This window comes from Dipodomys ordii, unplaced genomic scaffold (assembly GCF_000151885.1).
Source record: "Dipodomys ordii isolate 6190 unplaced genomic scaffold, Dord_2.0 Scaffold5, whole genome shotgun sequence".
NCBI lineage: Eukaryota > Metazoa > Chordata > Mammalia > Rodentia > Heteromyidae > Dipodomys > Dipodomys ordii.
Window position 1 is genome coordinate 14,005,149 of NW_012267221.1, and position 25,224 is coordinate 14,030,372.

The following is a 25,224-nucleotide window of genomic DNA, read 5'->3' on the forward strand; positions in this document are numbered from 1 at the left end:
CTGTTTTGATTACACAAGAGGTTTTACTTTTTTGTTGTTGTTTTTAATGTAGTAATGCTTTCTCTTTTTCTATTGTGTTTTCCCGCTATAATTTATCCCCTGTTGTTACTGTATTTGATTTTGGTACCCTGTGTATTGAATATATGTTTATCTGAATTAGGGAAGGGAAGGAAAACAAAACAAGGTGAGCAAAGGACAAAGGGGAAATAATGCAACGGCAATACTCACAAGAAACTGTGTTGGAAATGATCTGTACAATTTTGGGGAGAGGATAAGGGGAAAGGAAAGAGGGAGAAAAAAATGAGGGAGGAAGTAACAAGTTCAACAAGAAATGTACTCACTAGCTTGCTTATATAATAGTAAACTTTCTGTATATATATATAAAAAGAATTTTGATCCAAGGCTATGCCACCACACTAAGAATACTTTCTTGGACTTTGGTTAGTAGCATTTGAGCAGAGAGATATATCTGCTAAACTAGTGGTTTCTTTGGGCATGTCATTATTATATCAACTTTCTGTTGGAAAAAAGGAGATAATTATTTCCCTAATAAAATTTTACCTGGCTGCTAAGAAGATTAAATATTCTCAAATAAGGTTAAGTATTCCCAAGATATTATCAGAAAATGATTACTCTTTCCTTAAATTTAAGATACCAGATGTGAAGTTTGCTATTTTTTATGTTGAGTTGCAAAACATTGTGTCATCGTGCATATACCTTGTAGATTCTGTTTGAAAGAGTGTTAGTAATTTATTTTTTAAAACAAGTCTTTCCAGGCTTCTTCTACAGTGTTTTAAGTCACTTTTTTCTTTAAAAATAAATCATAATGTATTCCCTAAAATATGCCTCATATTCTGAAAGTGTGGAAGGTTGATCTATTTTGCAACGAATGTTTTTAAAATTCACTTCAGTTAGTGTGGGTACAGAAGAGAACATTCCCAAAGGCAGGCCTAACTGGGTACATTTAGAATGTAGCAAATGTTCTCCTAAAGTGCAGATTAATCATATGGACAACTTTGGTGGCTGTGTTAACTGTCAGGAAATTTTCTAAGGAAATTCTCTGCCTCATTAGATATACTTAAATTGTGACAAATTAGGATTAATCAAAACACAAATTAACATTCCCCATGAAAACACTAAGCCTTAAGCATGATAATAAAATAGATTATACAAGCAGTGTATTAAATCTTAGATCCCTACCCTAGGGGACAGCTTTAAGAGTTAACAATATCACTGATTCTGATGGAATCATTGTTTTCATGTAGGTATTTAGCTGTTGATAATTTTCTAGCACTTGTAAACAAATGAACTTTGATTTCTGTTGTTTCTAGAAATGAGTGTCCTAAGCTAATATCATTTCCAGATTATTATAGATTTTATTTTCTATACCATTAGGACAAGTAGTAAGCATTTTTATTTCTTCTGTTTAATGTTTAATATTACATCTTAACAAATGATGATGACAAGTGGACTTTCAGTCATTTTGACCCTACATGTACTCTAGTCTGAAGCTCGAAATGGATTGTCATCTACTGTCTTATTGTCTCTTCATGTGGCTGATAAGAATCAGGAATTATTTTACTTTATAAGGCTGTCATAATTGGCCAGTCTTATTGGGAAAAGACAACATTGGAGAATCCATCATTGTGGGAATATTTTTAAGCATTGAAAAATGGATTTTCTGCATGTAATTTATCCACATAGTTTACATAAACACAAAAACATATACATATATACAGACATGTAGTTTATGCCACTTAGGAAGCAAAACATATGTGACATACATATGTGTAGGAGAAAACCCTCTCTTTCGTAAATGTGAAGGTCAAAGTAAAAAAATCTTGAATCAGTTTTGGTACTGGTAAATGTATATAAAAAATGAAAGAGGATTCTTCATGTATCTCCTTATATCTTTCTTCTCAACTTTCTTCTTCTTTGCAAAAGGTGACTGAAACTTTAACATAACTCAAAGTAATGTACAACCAAGAGTGAGTTGGTGTGTGGATAAGGATGGAGGAGTAGATGAGATTGATTGCTTTTATATGTCCTATTTACCCAAGCTCTGGAATCATGCTCACTCAGCAAAAGCTGAACTGAGAAAGGGTAGTGCATCAGGGTATCTGACATGAGACCTCAGTAGAAACTTGGAAAACTATTGAGTATCTAAAGCAGCAGGAAAGATCGCCATCCTTCAGATCAGTTTCACACCCCTCCCTTAACCCCAGCGGGTTAGATGAGAGAGGTAGTAGAGGTAAGAATGAACTAAATATAACAATAGTTGGTTCTGTTGGATGCTGGACAAATTATTTTTTCCAAATGGATTGATTATAGATGACCTGTGTTTGCTTGCCCAGTGAAAAAGAAAAATACTGTCTGCCAAATGAAAAAAGAAAAGATTTAAAATACCACCCTGCACTTAAAATACTATCTCAAATATTAATTAAGTTTTATATTTTCAGAAGCATTTTCCATGCATCAAACTCTATCATCAAAATTTTTATTGAGTGGTGAACATTATGTAAACTATAGAGTTGTAATCATCCCACTCTTCAGATGTGAAAGCTAGCCAGTGGCTCATGCCTGTAATTCTAGCTACTCAGGAAGCTGAGATCTGAGGATCGAGACTCAAAGCCAGCCCGGGCAGGAAAAGTCCGTGACACCCTTAGCTCCAGTAAACCACCAGCAAACCGAAAGTGGCGCTGTGGCTTAAGTGGTAGAGCGCCTCACCTTGAGGAGAAGAGCTGAAGGACAGCACCCAGGCCCAGTTCAAACCCCATGACGGGGGGAAAATGTGAAAGCTAAGACATACCATATCAAGAGATATTTGTGGAAGAACTAAGATTTCAAACTTAATCCAATATTTGTTGAAGAACTAAGATTTCAAATTTAATCCAGAGTTCATGTAAGCTATTTTTATTTCACATAGTTATCCATCAATTTGGACTTACAAAGATGCTAGCAGTACAATGAGAACATCAAACAGTTCTCGTTCATTTTAATTCTTGGTTTCAAGGATCAATAACGAAAGATAGAGATTTAGCGTAGCTGCTTTCTTCATTCTGTACCAGATGGGATATTTGCTCCTTGGAAATGTTAAGGCCAGACAAAAATGCAGTTGTTTTGTATTAAAAGTGATAGCCATATGAGGAACCGTCTGCCTTGTGCAAAACAGCATTTCAAAATGGAAATTCTCCCCTTCACCAAGCAGATGGCCTCTTCTATGAAAGACACTGAGTGATACCTGGTTTGCTGAACATTCCAGGTACTGTTGTGTCTCTTCACACATCTGCTCCCACCACTGAGTCATATGCCAGCACCTATTTGTGCCAGTTCTACCAGCTAGTGGGATTACATAATTCAACCACATAATACATAAAATAATGACATTTTGTACAAGAGAGAACAATTCCTACCTCTCCAACTATGAAAACAGAGATGAATTCTTTGGAAAAGTTGTATAATAGTGAATCACTTTTTAAAGTGCAACAGATTGCTGAATTAAATAGAAGACTATATATTTGAAAAGTAGAAATATTATGTCATCCATGAACTAGACTTATAATATGCCTCACCTTAAAAGTGACTCAAAATTAGAAATATTTGGAAATGAAAATCATACTCTGATAATATTCAGAACAAAGAAGAAACGGTTTCGGAATTACTGAAAGAACATTTCATATCAAAATCCATGGAAATCAGAAAAATTGTAAAAAGTAAAAATTGTAAAAAAGTAAAATGTTTACTCTTAATGCCTTTGTTATTAAAGGAAGATTGAAATCAAAAAGACATAATACAAATATTAAGAATGCCAGAATTAGCCAAAAAAGAGAACATATTTTCATGAGATACTAAAAATGAAAAGAATAGTACCAGGAAATCATATATCCAAGGATTATTCCTCTAAAAATAGAATGAAAATATGTACACCTTTCTAAGATTTCTTAAGAACAAAGAATAATCAAAATTATACAAGGTTATAGATGGTATAGAAGATGTATGAACAGATAGAAAAAAAGATTAAATGCCTTATTAGAGAAACTTTCTTGCAATCCTGTAGCAAAATGAAATATATGCATCTTTTACAAAATAGAAATCATTAGCAAACAAACTATTATTATAAATCACTGTTACAGTAGAACAGGAATGATGGCTAAACACCTATTAAAACTAGCAGGACCAGATGACTTTACACCTAGTTCATTTCTAACACATAAAGAGCATATATATATTTATTGTTAAAAATCATACACAGAATTCTAAATAGTTGCTAATTAGTAAAATTGACAATATATTACAGTATTTTACAAAGCACTATGTATTTGAGAAAGAACATTTTAAGAATATTGGTTTTCATGATGGGGACTTTTCATTATAATTGTTTTAGAGATTCTAATGAACTAAAGAAATGTGTTACTTAAAAAGAGAAAATAAAATTTTGCCTTTTGGTTACTTTTAGGATTTTATTCTTAGTACATACAAAGAGTCCATATTCAAGAGAACTCCTCTATAACACAAACCAAAAAAAAAGCAAACTAAAACAGTCTTAAAAAATGGCCTACTAGATCAAGGCAAAGAATGTGTTAAAGCAACTGTGTAGAAGGTAGTTTAATTTTACCTTACTCATTGATAGATAAACATGAAAATTTGTAATATATTTCATCTGACTAAAATACACAAAATACAAGGATAAGTTTAATTATAAAGATAAGAATTTCTGAGAAGAAACTAATGAAAATTAATAGAGTTTTTTTAAAGGTGTGAATTAGTGGTTGTGTCCCTGGTCAAATATTAGAATAGACAGGCAAAAGTCTTGATGTTGCTAAAGCAGTTCTTATTTTAACTGTTGTAGGGTAGATCTGAAGCACTAAAATTTCATTAAAATATTTCAGATATTTTAATATTCAGCAAGGACAATAACAATACTAAAATTCCAAGGGTAGAAAAAAATACACAATTTGCTGAAAGGAAAGGATTACAGCTGTTTGAAGTTCATTATCTATTTATTCCTGAAGAACCCTGGAATGAAGTGTCAAGAAATGGCAAGGTTTTGTGACATGTTCCTAGTAAACACATATATGAGTGGGGTAGGTATATATGTATACTTAGAACATAAAAGGATGTGGATATGTATATACTTAGGTAATACATGGGTAAATATGGAGGTGCTTATGTATGTGACACATCTACTATCAAAGAAGATAATTTCAAACCTGAGAAAAATCAATCAATGTGAGAAAAGTTAAAATTAGGTAAATATGATTTCAGCAATTATGATTAATTAGATGTTGTGTTCAAAGGTTATTGATAGGATATCAATAATATATTATTGATATATAATATATAATTCTAGAATTATATATTATAATTATGGCATTATATATATTCTGTATAATTCTATAATTTGATAATTATGATTTGATAATTATGTAGAATATACATTACATAATTAAACTTTAAAAAGGTAGATCTTAGTGTTTCATTTGCTTTAATGATTAAACAAATCCTGTCTTTCCAGTTAAGGACTGACAGTATAAAATCCATAAACTCACAGGAACCATTTGTTATATTTAATAAAAATATTACTAAAGTACATTTTTAGGTAACTTTGTGCTTTGATGGGTGAAAATGAAAGGCAAGATAATAAAGAAATACATTTATTTTAAAATTTCACTTACATTATTTTTATGCTTAAAAAGAATGAGGTACATTATTACTTATAATATTATATCATATAAGTATATTATTACTTATAATATATTCCCTATTATTACTTATATTCTCCTTTTCCCTATTGTTTTTTGACCATTATACAAATACCTCCTCTATGCTTTAAGAATGTAACTATCTCTGATGGTTTAGTCCACATTATTTGTTTTCCCTTTTATTAGTTGTGCTTTTAAACTTTTTTTCTGACATTATATCCCAGTCTGTTCTTCAAATATCTAGTCAGAAGAAATTGGCTTCAGGTTGAGGTATTATTGCTGGTATTATTTACTGTTAATTTTTTAATGGCTGGTAGATCAAGCAAATGCAATTAATTTATGGACTATAATTCCCATCTTGGAAAATATCACTAATATTCCTGACAGTCACGAGCTGTGATTTACAGTGTAAAAGGAAAGGATACCTAGAAATGAAATCCAACTATTCAAAGAAAATAACTGTCTCAACAACATATAGTGGACTCATGATTTGTTTTCACAGTGCAGTATGTCTTTATAAATGTAGATATATTTTAGCTCTGTAAGGGTGGTAGAACATACTGCTCTATAAAGATTACCAGTAGAGAGGGCAATATGAACTACAACATAAATAAATACCACCTAGCATTATTATAAAGAGTTAGGAATACATTATCAGAATCAATGGCCTTCATTATAAAGAAAATACCATTCAGATGTTCCTAAGATAAATATAATGTTTATATGACTGTTTAAATGTAAAAGAAAATGATCCTCCTGGCAAAATAGGAGCCAAGATGCAAACTAAAATGTGTTCTTCAAAACTTGTAATAATTATGTGTTTTCCCTATCCATGGATAACAACATGTCTAATGGAAGAAAAGCAATATATTTGAATATCCTGAGTTAAAGGATCACTTTGGGCCATATATGGTCATTTGGCTTGTATGAATTACTTCTGCTAATTTTCAACATTAATAAAGAATAAAAAAACTTGATACATGAGTAAGATATATACATGTCCATTAATAATATAAATCATAAGTCCCCTAGGAATGCTTTCCACTGAAGAAAGTATCTGGTTTATATTCTGAAGAAGATTGAGGATGGTTTGCTTCCCATAAGTTTGAGAAAGGCTGAATTACTGAAATTTCTGAACTAAAAGAGACATAAAGTCATATTTCTGAGGACTATTTTGTTTGTTTGTTTGTTTATTTTTGTCAGTCAAGGGCTTGACATCTGGGCCTGAGCACTGTCCCTGAGCTCTTCAGCTCAAGGCTAGCATTCTGTAACTTGAGCCACAGCGCCACTTCGGGTTTTCTGGTGGTTAATTGGAGATAAGAGATTCATGGATTTTCCTGCTCAGGCCTGCTTTGAAATGTGATCTTCAAATTCAGCCTCCTGAATAGCTAGGATTACAGGTGTGAGCCACTGGCGCCCAGTCTGAAGACTATTTTATAACTGAATTTGATGATTTATTATTGGATTAACCTGCATGGATTAAATGGACTGAAGCAGAATTCGTTTTGAATGAGTCCTCCTTCCTGCCTCTTCCAAAAAGCTTCTCAAACCACATCGTGCCCTTTAGTATAAGGGACTGACTGTACAGTAGATCTCTAATCTACAGGATCATTATTTTAAGAAGTTTCAAACAGTTCGGAACATCATCCTCACTGTTCTACTCCTGTAAGAGAAACATTAGAAACAAATGGAGAAAACTGAGCCTCTGAGTGTTTCCACTATCCCAGCTGTGTCTCTGTAATGACTGTGGATCCTGTGTAAAGCCAAGGATAATGCTGTCTTTCTTTCTCTTGTTTCAGGACTGATAAAATCCTGGATCCCTTCACTAAAGAGCGCACTTTGCCAGGGAGTAGCCTGATGCCTTCTGTGTATTAAGTCCTTACTGATGATAGTTGGAGACCAGAATGAAAGGACTATCATCACTTGTGAAAGCTGACAGAGCAGGAATCATTTGTGACCCCAAAGCACCAGAAGCCTGTCCTGAGCCTGGCACTCTTCATATCAGGAAGCTAGAGAGTATGCACCATTCTCTGTGGTATTTTCAAGATGCTTAGGGTAAAAAGACTTGATGCAAAATAGGGAGGGTAAAGGAACTGTGCCCTTTATCAAGCACCTCTTATTCAGGACTGATTACAGTAGGTGATCAAGAGAGATAGACTTTGTGTTAATTGTAGGCTTCTTATCAGTGTCATAGATCCAGTTCTTCAGAACCAAGCAATCCCTGTCAATGAATCAACAAGCAGAAGAACATGACCTCTCAATTGCACTGTGCAAAAACTATTCTTAAATCAATTCCTAAATGGTTTTTATTTAGAGAAAACCAAACTATTGTTGCCAGTTTTGTGAGTCATTATCACTAAAATGAACAGTTTTTGCAAATTTCCATGACCCCCTTTAAAGTGTAGAAGTTTAGTCGGATATGAGGGAACACTTTTAATAGTTTCATTGCAACTCTATCATACAGTGATCAATTATGTATTTTTCAGTGATTATACCTATAAATTGCCACATGTAAATGAGCTTTAGAAAAAGTTAGGGGGAGAAATATGAAGTCGTCTCAAAAGCATGTGATGTTACCTTATAAAATTTTTTTATGCTAGTGATAGAATATATTGTCATGAAACTGTTGTTGAGATGTTGAATGTAACTACAAGATCTTACAGCATTTCACTATGGTGCATCAAAACTGTGATGTGAAGATTTTGCCCATACAACATCATTTAGTAAAGTGTCACAGAGATCAAAATGGTATAGAGTTAGATCAGAGAGACAGAGACAGACAATAGAGAAACATTCTGACAGACAACAGAGAAACTAGAAACATGTTGTAAAAGGAAATAAAATTTTCATTAAATCTCCCCCTACACATAATTTTAGTTTCAAGACATGATTTTTTTTATTGAGTAGGCCACCATTTATTATTATCTTGCCCACCTTGATTGGCTTTGTTTGTCATTTCCATTACAAATGCTATTTTACTCAGACTAGTTCAATTCTAAGTATTTTTAGCCTACTAGGCTGATTCTTGATTAAAATCTCCATAAACCTTTCTCCCTCCACTTTTGTCCACTATTAATTCTTTGCCTGACCTGGGAGCCTGGATGAGGTAGGGCTCTGCTGTCAATTTTTCTCCTTTGATCCTGAAAGCCAACACCTACTTTCTCTTTGCTTTCTTGTTTGTCATTAAAGAAAATTTATCTATTCATCACTATTTCTAAGCTATTCTTCCAACCACCTTTTGAACCTGTCTCTCACTATCTCCTCTATTAGTGTTCCAACCTAAAAAGTACTCAATCATTCTCTTGTCTTCCTAAAATAAAGTTACTTCAATATTACACATCAAATTCTGCCTATATTTCTGCTTTGACTCCTAACCTTGTCTGTATCTGAAATGGTCTCCTTGGTTCTCTCTCATTAATAATTCTATCATCAACTTAGACCAGTGGTTTTGGAATAACAACAGTCCGTGGAGAAACAGATGTTTCATAAATAAGGCAAGGTCAGATTCTCAGTATAGAAAGTGGAGGAGGGAGGTCGGCAACAGACAGGTTGGAATACACATTCAGCATATTTGAGAACTGGTGCTTATCATTTGAAAGCAATGAGCTTACAAAAAGGGAGGAGAAATTAAGTGACTTGCCCAAGATTAGTGGCAGATGAACAGAGAGTATTTGTGTCTTCTGATTCCCTATTCTGTATTCATTTTTGTCATTCAGGTGTTTCTTGTTTGGTATGGAAAAAGTGGTTTTAGGCAAGAAAGAAATACTCCATTAAATGTCAATGAACAATTTCTTCCATGCCATTATATCTAATATCAAAGATGATTCCATCCTAAAGAGATTGCTCCTTCTACCCAGAATGGTATATGGGTCCTCAGGGTCATCTTCATTCAGGGCAGGCTCTTACGTGTGATGTAACATGGAAGATTATTTTCACTTTCTTGGCAGTGTTATAACTAAATCAATGGCAGTGTAACCTCAAATGTTTCAGGATAGGTAAAAATATAGTTTTATTTGAGAAACTACAAGGTCTAACTTGAAAAAGGGCCTTTTGACTCCTAGCAAGGAAAATTTCTGCAGGAATAATGAGATTCTTAAGAATTAACTTGTGCACATTTTTGATTATTTTATACAATCTTGTCTGAAATCAGACTTTAAAGAACATGTTCCTTTCACTATCTTCATTATTTGGTTTCTTTTCTTCATGTTCTCTGAACCATTTTTGTTTGAACTGAGAGAGATCTATTACTGTTCCCAAAATGTTTTAATTCTAGAACATAAGTTTCCAGCAATAAATTTCAGAAAAGTAAAAATACAGGCAATTAGTAATATAATGCCCCTTTTTTTAAAAAAAAAGAAAGTCAATTCCTATTTTTATGTGATTTACCAAGAAGCCAAAGCTTTAGGTTATGAAACTAATTTTAGAGTACTTAATGATAAACTTTGACTGAAAAAACTTGTACTTCACTTGAACATGGTTGAACAGTAAAAATGACCTGAAATGTTTTATGAGAAATTATATTTAAGATTATACTTAAATGAGATAACATGGAATGCTGATGCAAAATACAACAGTTTGATGTATTTTTATGTATCACAATAAATTTATGTATCACATAAATTTAAATCATTTTCAACTGTTATTAAATTAAAGTTATTTAATAGTAAATATTCAGGACACAAGGATTTTAATGACTGTAACAATGTGGTTTTGGAGGTAAAAAAAGTCCACTTTGATTTTTTTTTACCTCTCAATATTCTAAGAGTACAGTTGCTTTTCTCTAATCAACTTTGTTTCACATATCATGGTTAATAAGCAAGCATCTTCCATTTGCCAAGTTTCCAGAATTATCTTGATCTTTGATTTTTTTACTCACTTTGCAGTCACAAAATGAAAAATGTAGACACTGTGTACAAACAAGAAGTTCGTGCAAAGTCAAGTTCTCAAAACCACATGCAAGACTCAGCGGCACATGGTTTAGAGCTCACGGACTCCAGGATCATGTAACACTGGCATGCAGATGAGAGGAAAGAAAAGCACCTACATCATGAAAATAGAGAATGATGAAAGAGAATGACATTTTCTTTATGACAATTATCTAATGCAAACCGTATACCCATAACCTTTACCAGAGTGGAAATAAGGGCAGAGGAATATATTTTTGTGGAACATGGGAAACTATATATAAACATTATTAGAGGTCAAGTTGTTGATAAGATTTAAAAAAATTCTGTTCTGTACTTGGCCTCCTCCAAATTCTCTTCCCCAGTTTCTTGCTTTGTTTTTCCTCCATTATATCATGCAAAAAAAAGATCAAAACTACATTGGAAATCATTTAACAAGCTCTAAACCTGACAGATAAACAAGGGAATTCTCCACAATTTACACGAGAATTAAATTGTATATAAATACCTCCTGTTCTTACCGGTGGGTGTTGTGATTCCATGTATTAAGGTGTGAAGCAGACAGGAAAGAGATAAATCTTTCATAAGTACATTGTAAATAGGCAAGTGGTATCTAAACCATATTCATAGGTAATAGAGGCAAACAATGAAAGGTAAATAGTTGTCACAAAATAGACTTTATCAAAAAAATGGTCATAAAACGAGTTCATGGAGAGGAGGTAAAATAAATTATTTTTAGTACATTTGTTGAAATAATCTGAAAGTATAGAATGATAAAATTGAGTGATACATATTTTGGTTAAAAATTCCTGACCCTGCTTCAGCCAACCCAGCAGAAGAGATTTCCTCAAGAATTTTTGAATGCTGATACTTCTGCTAATCAGTCATACTGATGGAAATATATGAAAGTAATCAACATATAAGTGCTCTGTCTAACAAGATTAAAATATTCTCTTAGAGAAGTCAATTTATTAAATGAATTATTTTACTATGAACTTTGAGATAATTTGAAATAGCTCATTGAATTTAGCTGTAGCATTTTGCATTATGTGATAATTTGATTAGCTCTTGAACTTAAAAAGCTTATGTCTTTATTTTTCAGATAAATCACACACAACTTTGATAAACTTATTCACAATTTATGTTTCATAATTTGGGCAATATTCCAATATACCATTGCTGTTCTCTGAAACTTTGGCATTTGTGTAAGAAAACGTCTGGTGAGAATAAAATATTAAGCTAAATTATACACTAAGATCCAACATAAAGTTATACTATGCATTTGGTGTCATTAAATGCAATTTATTTTGTTTTCTAAAAAAAATTCTCAAATACTTTTTGCCCTTCGGAAGACTAGTCAGTCTCATAGGTACCAGATCTTGATTTATTTTCTCTATGGTGTACCATAGTATTTAGGTTTATTGCATAACTTATCTTCAGCAATCTATCTTTAAATCAAAACAGCAAGGTAAATGCTATGGGAAATACTGCTAGTAATAAAGAGGATCCCTTTGGACCACATTAGTTTTAATTATGTGGAGTTTTGAGCAGTGATACAGGAGGTGAGGTGATGACAAGTGATTTTTTGATGTTGAATTTGCTTAAAAGATATGAAGGAATCCATATCCCCCCTTGAAAGAAAAGATTCATTAAATCAAGTATATCAGAGGTGCACAATGTCAATTGTTTGAAATATAGGAAAGAAGATGTTCAAAGAAGCATGAACTTCTTATCTGAAAGTGCTCATGATGTACTTAAGTTCCCTAACCTCTCCCATAAATTTTTAAAAGGTCCTTTTTTTCTTAATTGGCTAACTCTTGGATCTCTGGGGGAATTGTAGTTGCTAAATTTTAATTAGACATTGGTCTAGCAATTTCTTTGCATTCAGGAAAATAATTTCTGTCGTGAAAACCCAAGCGCTGGTTAACGCAGTGCTTTCTGTAACCAGCAGGGGAACTCTACCACACCCAGCTATATCAGTTTGCATCATGTTATAATGCCTTCGCCACACAGTATAACTAGATATAGCACCATGCAATGCCATGAATTGAGAATGAGACACTATCTCCAGGGGAGAAAATAAACATCCGAGAGAGAAAAAGAAAAACAAAAGCAAGGGGTTCAAAGCTGGTGAGACTGGGATTTTTTCCGCTTTGACTAGCTGTAGTGCCTCTGGCACTTCTTTTTTTGGGAAACAGAATTACATACCATGTTCATGTCAATGCCATTGGTGTATGTCCACGCATGCTGGAAATACTCTTCAAGCCGCTGCCTCAGAGGGTTGGGGATTTGGTGGAAGCGAATAAATTCTTTTACTCGAAGCATCTGCATATGGTACCTGGCAGTTCCCGAGTAGAGTCTTTGGATAATTGCAGAAACATTTCCAAAAATGCTTGCATACATTAGAGCTGGATTAGATAGGAAAAAAAACAAAATTATGGGAGAACACTGTACTTGGATGTAGTATTCTTTTCATAATTTCAATCATGGAGATTGTGATTACCTTAATCCAGTTGTGCCAATGTACCACTGCCCCTCTCCCTCTCCTTGTGGATTCTAAATTATAGTAAAAACTGATTGCTTATAATTTCAGGTTGTACACAGGAGGAGTGTGCAAGTCATATCATGGGTCATCATAGTCTTCCTCCTCTTCCTCTTTCTCCTTCTCTCTCTTCTCCCCCCTTCCTCTTTTGCTAATACTAGGGTCTTAACTGAGGGTCTTCTGTTTACTAGTCAGGCACTACACCTCTGGTCTGTGCTTCCAGCCATGAATGCTTTGTCTTGAAAAATTTCTGACATAAAAATACCTTTCAGAGATGATCTTAGAGCTAACATTTGTTTGAATTGAAGTAAAAATATTTATTTTTGAAAAAATATTATGTATCATCTCTTCACTATAAATCTAACCTTTTTATAAATCAACATCTATTATAAATTTTAATTTTATTTTGAACAATTTTTCAATTTTTAAAGAGATGACCAACTGTTTAAGGAATCTATAAATTATTTTATTGTCAATAATGTATTCCAAATAATTCATCATAGTGTTTTGTAAGAAAAAAATATACATATTGTTAGTCATGGGGCTTGACCTCTGTCCTTGAGCTCAAGGCTAGTGCTCTACTACTTGAGCCACAGGAAGGTCTCAACGTTCCTGACCAGGCTGGCTTTGAACTGTGATCCTCAGATCTCAGCCAACTGAGTCACAGGTACCCAGTGGGGGGAAAAATATGGGGCAAAATTGCTATGATGTCCCTTGTTATCCTTTCAATGCTTGGGTAGATACTATTATTTTTGCATTTTGGGCTAATTTTCATGATTTAAAATATATAATTTCATTTTGTACTTAGATTCAAAATTTTTAGCAAAGAATTGTTTTACTCTAAACAGAAAAGAACATGATACATGGTCTGTATTTGGTGTTTAGGATCTGTTAGGAACCTAGAGATGTGGTAATACATGTTTCAGGGACTGGTAGAACAGATTACCAGGCAGTGGGGAAAAGCAACAACAGCCCAGAAAGGAAAAAAAAAATCACAAAATATCTGATTCAACTACGTTCAACCAACATTTTTTGGAAACGTACTACAATCATTGTTTTTTAATGTAAGGCACTTGTTCACTTAAAAAAAAAAGTAGATTTAGGCTCTGTTAACCTAAAAAGCTTTCTTGGTCATTTGTTATCTTCTTCAGCTTAGTTTCTTTGTATATCTTATAATGCTTGGGAGAAAAACCCTGGGAAAGAATCAGAGGTTAGGAAAACATTTTTTCTTCTAAAGGCAGAACATTTTTGGATAGCATATTCACATCATTTTTAGCCCATATAAATGGTATAATTATCAATACATGCAGACTGGCCACATATAGACTACAAGAAGCATACTTCTTATTGCGTACATTGTCTCATTGTCATTACAATAGACTACAAGAAGCATACTTCCCATTGCGTACATATGTCTCATTGTCATTACAATTTCTCCTTGCACACATGACTCAAAAGCTATAAATCAAATGTGATGTCACTGATATCATGTTCAGCTTAAATATTCAATTATTTTGAATGTATTTAACAGTGATGGAGAATATTTTAAATTTATTCATACATTTATTATTTCTTGGTTATGTAATTCCTTTATGTTCTTTTTTTTTGTCAGTTGTGGGGCCTGAACTCTGGACCTTGGCACTGTCCCTCAGCTCTTCAGCTCAGGGCTGGCACTCTACCACTTGAGCCACAGCAGCACTTCTGGCTTATGTAAAAACTGCAGATTTTATGGGCACTATTTTGGTACATGTATATATTGCACAATGCATTAATCATATTACCCATGTCTATCTTCTTAAACATAGCATTCTTTTATAGTGAAAACATACAAAATCCCTATATTATGCTATCTAGCCATAACTAGTTACATATTGATCAAGCTCTTTACATGCTTTCTATTTTTGTACTCTGCTTCAAACTACCATTCCAATATCTCACACATAGATGAAATTGTGAAATTCTCATCTCTTTGTGCCACATTTCTTTTCTTTATCATAATGGTCTCCAGTTTCATTCATGATTTTACAAATGACTGAATTTGATTCATTTTTTATGGGTGAATTGCAATCTGATGTGGATAGGTCCCATATTTTCTTAATCCCTTCATTGGTCAGTGGACATTTGTTGCTATTTCTTGTCTTGAGGATAACGGTGCAATGAACAGAGTAGTGGGGGTGTGTTCTGATAGACTGGTTTTGTTTCTTTGGCTATACTCAGTACTGGATCCCGTGGTAGTTCTATTTCTGATTATGCCATGCTGCTTCCATGATGTAACTACTACATTGCCACCGATGATGTATACATTTCCCCCATTCTTCACATCCTTTTTTTTAGCACTTGTTATCTTTAGTAATTTTAATAATATTCTTACTAGAGTAAGGTAATAAATATCTCATTAGGATTTTGATTGAAATTTCTTTAATGATTAGTAATGCATTTTATATACTTGTCATTTGTATGTTTCTTTTGAGAAATAATTTTTTATTCTATAGATTATTTTTAGTTGCATTAGTATTTTTGCTTTGTGTGTGTGTGTGTGTGTGTGTGTATGCATGCTCACGTGTGCATGCATTCTGGAAAGTGAACCTTGTCAGATGTATAGTTTGCAAATATCTTCTCTCAAACTGTAGGCTATCTTTTCCTTTGTTATTTATATCTTCTGCCATCTAGAAACATGTTCATTTAATGTAATCCCATTTATCTATTACTTTTTTCCTGTACTTTGAGGATTTTGTCCAATAAATCTTGGCCATTACACTTTGTTTTTGTGGAGAGATAGACTACTTTGGAAATCAGGTTGTAACTCAAGGCTATTTTTTAAAAATTTTGATACAACTAGATAAGTCCTAATACTGTGCCTTTGTTTTTCTGAGATTTTTACTGAATACTCTGGTAAATTGAGAGGTTTCTATTCTGCTGGTTGTAATTTGTGTGTCTCTCACACCTCTTTGAGCTCTGACAAGTGTTCAGTTTTCATTACTTATGTTTCTTTGCCAGATTTGAAAACCCATTCCTATGAATTTGCATCTTAGTGATCATCTTCTAAGTTTTCTGTATTGCAGATTCCAACACCTTAGTCTCCAGTGCCTCTGAACTTATTTTCTAAATTAATGAACTGTTGTGGTCTGCTTGGATTGTTTTTCCATTCAGTATTCAGTGCTGTCCAGAAGGTGCCTTCAGACAGGAGGCAAAAGCTGTCTTGGGCCATCTTGTTCCTTTTCTCAGAATTGCACTTTAATGCTTCTCTCCCAGAAACCTGAGTGGCTTTGTTTAGTTTTCTGTTGTTTGTTTGCTTTTCTGATTAGATGGGAGAGAACGAGGTTCTAATGACTTCATCAGGTAGAAGGCAACTGCAGTAACTATTTTATACCTTCTATAAAATCAAGAAATTCTGTTAGGTTGGTAAGCAAGTCAGAGATGGAAGACATTTACTCTTATTTTGTTAGCTTGTGTGCCTTTTCAAAATATGTATGTGTATATAAATTATGTAATTTACAATATATAACTTTTATGTAACATGTATATATACATATGCACATATATACATATGCTATATTTCTAGAAATTGCTAGAAATTGAATAAACACCAAGTTATACTATAATTTTAAAATATAGACAGATATATAACATTTTTATACTTTTTCCATGATTGTTTACATTTTTCCTTTATATTTTATTTTGACTTTAGTTTTTCTTTTTGTCAGTGGTGGGGCTTGAACTCTGAGCCTAGGTGCTGTCCCTGAGCTCTTCAGCTCAAGGCTAGTGCCACAGCACCACTTTTGGTTTTCTGGTGGTTAATAAGAGTTTCATGGACTTTCCTGCCTGGGCTGGCTTTGAACCTCAATCCTCAGATCTCAGCCTCCTGTGTAGCTAGGATTACAGGTATAGGTCACCAGCACCCGGCTTATTTTGACTATTTTTAAAATAAATTATCTGGTGTCTATTTTTTATTCACAATTGAAAGTACATTTAAATAGTAAATTGTAAAAATGCTTCTATATATATTTGGGTTATTTGCACTAGTGAGATAATACTTTTTCCCTGGGACCATTTCTTGCTACATAGCACAGGCTGTAACTTACTAGGTAGCTCAGTTATAATTAAATCTGTTATCCTCCTGTCTGACCCTCTCAAAGTATTACAGATATCTGCTATCATGGACAGCTTTAGGTAATAAGTTTAATTTCTTTTCATTTTTTGAATTATATATATAATATGCATGATGAATTGTCTATTTGTTACAATTTGGCTTTGAAACATGTTCTATAATAAAGGTTAAGCTTAAAGAAATTGACAATTAGAGTTTCACTTGATAATTTCTGTAGTTATAATTGGCACATATATAATATATTACATTAAATTTTTGGTTGTGCTTTAAGGTAAAAAATATAAGCCTTCACACAGGTATTGGGACTATTACTTTGTATACAAATATAGCAAATAGGGAAAATCAAGTCATTTTTAATACACTTAGATCTTTTGGGAATATTAAGAATAAATATACATACCTATATAAATACAAAACTTCTGGATTATTATTTCTGAGTTTCAAGACTTAATTATATCTTTTATTTTAGTTATTTATAAAATGTGTACTAAATTTCTCAAGGAATACTTATATCTTTTCCTATTAATATTAAACTTTATACAGTTTATTTGATTAGGGTTTACAGAACCAAGTGTTTTATTATGAGACTCTTTTTTAATAAGGTGAGAGTTATTTTATTATATCGAGTTTGACTTGTGTTTTTCCTCTTTTATGGTTGGAATTATGGTTGGAAGATAGTTCAGTCAGAAAAGATCATTAGATTTTATCTTCAGAATAACCAGCAAAAAGCATGGCTTGAAGGTATGACTTGAGTGGTAGAAGGCTAGCCTATTGTGTGTGAGGTCCTGAATACAAGCCCCAGCACTGAAAGAACAAAGCGAAAATTTAAAAAAATAATGTAGTGTACAATTTACAAAGAAAGAAAAAGAAAAAAGGGAGAGAAGGAGTTGGAGGAGGGAGGAAAGAAGGAAAGCAGGAAATGAAAGAGAGGAGGGGTAGGGAGGGGAGGGAAGGGAATCAGGCAATGAATCAAAAGAATTGCCAACATTTTCTTGATTTAGAGGTTTAGGCCAAATAAAGAATTGTGATTTCTTTAATTGAAACTAAACAAAATAACAAATATCCCCATTAATTTCACTTAATCTTCATAGTGGTGAGGATTACTAAATGATGAGTTGCTTTAACTTAAGTATATATTTTAAACTCACTTGAATATTCTAAATTTTAAGTATGCAAGGGTAGTTTTAGAGACAGAGAATGTCTCAGGCCATATAAGGCCTAAAAAGTCTTTTAGTACATGCAGGACAGCAATGTGCGCTTCTTGTTATGCTTCTTATTGGCTGCCTGACTGTCAGTATTGTTAATTTTACATGGCCTTGAATAATGTTATAAATATTGAAATGGCCTTTGGAAGAAAAAGTGTTTCTCATTTCTGAATATTTTTCTGTTCTTATTTGCTACATATGGTGCCAAAATTTATGATTACAAGATATGCCTGTAATTCTAGCTACTTGGGAGGCTGAGATCTGAGAATTTCAGTTCAAAGCCAGCCCAAGCAGAAAAGTCTACGAGGCCAGAAGTGGTGCTGTGGCTCAAGCGGTGGACCACTAGATTGAGATGAAGAGCTGAGGGACAGTGCCCAGGCCCAGAGTTCAAGCCTCAAGACCGACAAAAAAAAAAAAAAAAGAGAGATAGTCCAGATGTAGTCCAGATATAATCACAAAATTGTTGGTCCATGTTTACTTTTGGAGACTCAATATGTCTGGAATTTATATTTCTATATGTTTTAGTCGCTTACATTTCAATTTACTTGCACATACAATTCTACCTCTGCAATTATAGCCAACACTTGGATTGAATTTGTAGACTATTTTAAGGGCTTAAAGAATGCTATTTTCTTATGCAAATATTATTAAAGTAAAAACACATAAATATAAAATACAATCAGAAAATAGAGGATAAACTGGGTAAATATAAATTTAAATATAAATTTCATAAATAAGTCTTATCTAAGCACATTTAAAAAATCAGTAAGTTGTACCATTAAAAATCACTTATCTGTTTTCCACCTAAGATCTGTATGCAATCTAAAGGTGATGCTTTTTTTGAAGCTGTAAAAAAAAATCAATCATGCTATTGGGGCTTGCCTCCTGGTATCCTCAAGGTTACCTCCAACAATTTGACAGAGTAAATTAAAACACATCAATATTAATTTAAAATTTCTTTACCTTATCCTAATCTTTTTATTATAAATAATATATAATAAATTACATTCCATAACAGGTAAAAATCCATGACTTAGGTTTTGCCATAATGTCAAAGGAACTGGAAAATAACAGAGAAAAGCACTGCATAGAAATGTGTTGTGTATGTTTGTACATACACATACATTATATGTATATATATATATATATATATATATATGAAGGCAATATATGTATATATAGTATTACAATTAAATATCTGTGTGGATGAATATGATTTTATCTTTGTATCTATCCCTTTACCTATATCTATAGGATAATTTAAGATATTTCCAATCATAAGTTGACTTTTGCTTGAAATATAAAACCATTAGCAATAAATTAAAAGCATCTCTTAATGTAGTAATTTGAATGAAATATAATTTTCAGCTTCTGAATCCAAAGACCAATTACATACCCATGATTTCCTTTGTGTCCTTACAAATAGATTGGGATCTGATGGAATACGGTACCCACATATATACTCTTGTTATATGCACGATTTTCTATACTTTTTTTTTCTTTGCTTTACACTCAATGTTCTAGATATATTAATTTTGTTGTATATTTTATCCTAACAGATAGCAAAAGAGAAATCTACTTACAGCCAATCAACATGACACAAATTGAAAAGATTTTCTCCGAATTGGTGTTAGGAGACACATTTCCAAATCCTACACTGGTTAAACTGCTGAAGGTAAAATAAAGTGCTGTGACGTATTTGTCTTTAATGGACGGTCCAGAACTGGAGTCACTGTCATTGTACCGTTTCCCAATTTGTTGTCCTAAGGAATCCAACCATCCAATTTTGTCAGTCAGATACGGCCTTTCTACATTCCCAATGGCATACCAAATGCAAGCCAGCCAGTGAGCAATCAGGGCAAATATGCACATTAAGAGCATTAGAACAGCAGCTCCATATTCAGAATATCTGTCCAGCTTCCTGGCCACTCTCACAAGACGAAGGAGACGAGCAGTCTTCAAAAGGCCAATTAATGTGGTCGTCTGTGGAAATAAGTGTGTATGGTTACACAGAGATTTTGGTAAGCAATGCAGAGTGGGTTTGCACGAAACACAGTTGTTAGAAACAGATTAAAATATGAGAACAATGAGAATAACTGAAACTTTAAATTAAGGACTAAGTTGATTCTTTAAGAAAAAGAACCGAAACCTGTTTTGGAAAATACTTTGAAAAATAAATGAGATATTACTTAAATATCTTTGCATGTAAGATCCGTGGCCATAGAACCTGACACTTTTTTTTTCCTTTTTGAACTGACTTTTAAGATCCAAGCAAGAACCTCATACTTCAAGGACAGTCACTAATGCATTCATTCTCCCATAAGCATTCCAATGAGTTTCTTTGATGCCTAGAAGTCCTACATATCAAGATTATACTGTAAGACATAAAATCTTACTTTTCTAATCTTAGGTGGAGAAACAAGAACTGCTGACTACTGAGGAGAGATGGAATGAAAAATATGACAATGGTGTTAAACAGAAGAGTATGAAAGGTTTGTCAGGGAGGGCATGTATTATGGTAGTGATCATTTTGAAAAGGCAGGTGAAGAAAGTCTTGGTAAGTAGCTTACATTGAAATTGAGAAAGATCTGAATAATTAAGTAAGTGTAAGTGTAGGAACATTTATTGGATAATTGCATGCATTAATTACACTCTATATTTAAATATGTTTCTCCTTTTTTCCTTCATTGGTAATTGTTTCTTGATATCCCAATGACATTATAATTGTATTTTGCTTTCAGGTATGATTTCTGTAATTAATTGCATGATTATTACTGACCAGGTATCTAATAATAGGATATTTTTATATAATTACAGGATACTTAACCAGTTATTTGGACTTGAAATCTGTTAAGTACAAATTATAAGTTCATGTCTTAGGTTTCCTAAATAATGTCTACTATAAGTACTATATAATTCACAGGGCATATAATTATTCCATAGTTACATGGTATTTACCAATCAATTATTGAGTCATTTTTATCTGTTCATTGTTAGTGTTTATTTTACAAATTGTATCCAACTGTGTTAAGAACATGTACATCTTAATTAAAGAAACAGCTTAGGAATAACTATGACTCCATGCCTATTAATATTATTTGTGAAAAATAATTGCTAGAGAAAAATTTTCCATTAAAATGGATTAATAACTGTTTTAATAATTGTTACAATGAGTTCTGCTTTGTTTTCCTTCTTATGCCACAATGGTCACAGGAGGAAAATTAATTAGTTTCCTTTGAATTTTTTTCTGTAAGACTGAAACACTACAAAAGTGAGACAAGTATTTGTACTTTAGATGAACTTATTACAACTAGATTCTGGCTATTAAAACAAGTTTTCTTCACAAAGAGAAATGTCCTTTATTTTCAATGTTGTTATTCCTTTTTACAGTCAATGAAGATAAGAGTGTTTTCCTCATACATTTAAAAACATATCTCCTTTCAATGAATGATGGGGAGATTGAAGACAGCATTAGGTGTTCCTTAAAGAAATGCAAACATTCTCTCCTTGTATTATAAATATTTTTAGTACTGAAGAACTAAAAAATATGATTAAATTTGGTTCCATACCAGTATGTTACCTTAGACAAATTACTCATATAATCTTGACCTTCAGTTTTTTCATCTGTGAGAATAACAATGTTTTACCTTACCCAATGGTTGATAATGCTCAATAGATACCAGTTCTTTATGTCTCTATTTAAACATCCTTACATTTTTGTTTCTACTAGTGGGCAAGACCTGTATGTTGTGAAATGGGTTGATGAAGTTCCTTTACTCTCCAGATGCATTACTTAGATTTTTGCAGTTCCAACTGGAAGACTTTCAATATTGGCTATGCAAACTCATCATGAACAAAACAGGGACATTGAAAGACAAGAAGTATATCTGTATGACTTCTCAGTACCCTCAATTCAATATTTCACTTTTTTTTTACAGTTCAAAATCCTGTGCTTCTTTTCCTATTTCTGCTATTCACTTGTGTTGAGAAATCAGAAATATTTAAAGATTATTTTAAAATCTTGGAATTATTGTTAGTTTAGGAAAAAATGTCTCAAAATAAGTGAAATACAATAAAAACTAGATAGTTGCTTGAACTACATGAAGTGCTTCAATTTTTTTCAATTAAATAGGCAGAGTATAATCATGACCTTAAAGTAAAAAAATGGGACCAAAATTACCTTATAATACAGTGTAAACTCGTTTGACTGAAGATAATAGATACAAGAATGTATATATATTTATATTGCAGCTTACATGGTTGCATATATTAGATATACCATAGAAATCTCTTTCATGCTTTTTTTTGGACAGTCATGGGCTTGAACTCTGGGCCTGGGCTCTGTCCTTCAGCTCTGCAGTTCATGTCAAGTGCTCTACCACTTGAGCCACAGCACCACTTCCGGTTTTCTGAGCGGTTTATTGGAGATAAGAGTCTCATGGACATTCCTGCTCAGGCTGGCTTTGAACCGCAGCCCTCAGGTATTAGCCTCCTGAGTAGCTAGAATTACAGGTGGGAGCCACCAGCACCCAGGTAACTTTAGTCTTATTTACATTGTTCAACGTATTAGTTATCTCAAAATATTAGTAATATTAAAACTAGATTCAAGTCCTTGGTTCAGCATTTCAATATTTACAAGGGCATATTTAGTAATTCAACCAAAGAGCTATACTTTGAATATGTATAAGCCTGTATAGGACCTGAGAATTTCCTAGCTTGTCATTACTTTATTTGTACCAAACTTCCCAATTACTTCTACCAACTGTGGCTTTTAACAAAGACATTTACAACCAGATTGGGAAGTTTCTTCCAATTGGCACATTACTTTTTTTTTTCTTTTATACTTAACATTATATCATGCTGTCATTTAAATTCACTTTCTCTTTCCTCCCAGTGACACAGAAAATTGCCCAAATGATTCTAATCTATGGTAAGCAAATGTTACATCAAATAACTAAGGATGCTATAAAAATAGAAATTTGGCTTTTTCCTGAGAAAAATTGTACCTTACTTCATTACCAGCAATATGCAATGAAGCATATATAAACAAAATTAAATGAGTAAATGATAAAGGAAAATAATTGGTCAATCAATATCTTTTGCTAATCATGGTACAGAATTTTATAGGCATGAATAAATTTGAATAGAAGCCATTGGAAGTGCTGTCAAGTATAAGACAAAGACTCTGAATAGAGAGATACCAACTGTATTATAGACATACACATTTAAATTTGTTTTTAAAACAAGATTTGTTGAATTGAACATGAATATGTCATTTGTTTCAGATACTATTTATGTCTATGATAGTGATCAGGCTTGGGGAAAGCAGCCTACAAGACAATCAGCACTTTTGTATGAATACCTGCTAAAATTTTCTCATATTCACTCCACAATTCATCTCAGGCTAATATAAGGCATATTAATATGAGCAGAAATTCTTCTCTATTGAGATTTCCCTCAATGTACTCTTAATTATTTATATCACACAAGACTTTTCGGCTTGCATTCAAAATTAATGAAAAATACCAAATGTGAAAGAAGAAAGGGCAGAAAAGTAGAAAAAAAAGAACAAAATACAAACAATCAAGAATTCTAATTATCAAGGGAAGAAGGAGCTAATGAAGTATGCAACTAAGCAGAGTTCTCTGGAATCTAACTGTTAAAACTTAAGAAATTAAGATTTGTTACAGATAAGCTAACTATGGAAATTTAAACAGATGATGAAAAGTTGATGTTCAGGAGAGTATCATGTTATTTCTTTGCATCAAAGATATTGAGGTAATCTGCTATGGGTTGCCTGATGCTTAAGGATGTAAAATTCAGGATGACATTAACATCAGGAAGATAATAAGAACAAAGGCATACCCAGTAATACCAATATTTTTTTCCAACATGCATATAATATTGCAGAAGGTCTTCTACTGGTACTACCAGGAGAATCACATTTACTTATGGAAAAATACTAAATGTTTATTCAAAAAATAAGAGCTATTATGTCATCTTTAGAAAAAAGTTATGGTTTTAGAATTAAGATACTTTTTTTTTTTTTGGTTGATCATGGGGCTTGAACTCTGGGCGCTATCCCTCAGCTCTTCAGCTCAAGGCTAGTGCTCTACCACTTGAGCTACAGCACCACTTCCAGTTTTCTGGTAGTTTATTGGAGATAAGAGTTTCTCGGACTTTCCTGCCTGGGCTGGCTTTGAACCATGATCCTCAGATCTCAGCCTCCTGAGTAGCTAGGATTACAGGCGTGAGCCACCTGCACCTGGCTTAAGATACATTTTTTATAGACAAAATGACATTAACATAAAATGGAGTCTTTTGGGGTTTATTTTGGGTCTGGTCGTGGGGCCTAAACTCTGGGCCTGGGTGCTGTCCCTCAGCTCTTCATCTCAAGGCTAGCCCAATAACACTTGAGCGATAGCACAACTTCTGGCTTTTTTTCTTTTTGCTTATGTGGTGCTGAGGAATCGAACCCAGGGCCTCAGGCATGCAAGGCAAGCACTCTACCACTGAGCCACCTTCCCAGCCCCAAATGGAGTTTTTTAATTTTAGAATTGATTTTAAATAAAAATGTTATAGTAATTTAATATTTAGGGAAATTGGAAAGGCAAACATCAATGTTTAAATTGACTTTGACAAGATTTTGTTGTCTGCCCTAATTTGTGAGGCTATCATGCTCGGGAAAAAAACATTTGAATAAGCCAATAAAAGTTCAGTAATTAAGAAATCACTTCTTTTCTTATCATTAGTAGAACACATG

General features: G+C 33.0%; 1 protein-coding gene across 3 annotated transcripts in view; it reads right to left on the bottom strand.

Annotated features, from left to right (window-relative positions):
- Kcnh7 (potassium channel, voltage gated eag related subfamily H, member 7) overlaps window positions 1–25,224 on the bottom strand; it is a 463,174-nt gene that overhangs the window by 38,684 nt on the left and 399,266 nt on the right. For 2 of the 3 annotated variants that reach the window (XM_013027877.1, XM_013027869.1), the window contains exons 8-9: window positions 20,045–20,444; window positions 12,815–13,014 (exon numbers count right to left, since the gene is read on the bottom strand). In XM_013027877.1, coding sequence (XP_012883331.1) covers window positions 12,815–13,014; window positions 20,045–20,444 — 600 coding nt within the window. Of the gene's footprint in view, window positions 1–12,726; window positions 13,015–20,044; window positions 20,445–25,224 lie in introns of those variants that run through there. The other variant, XM_013027883.1, reaches the window with a different exon arrangement.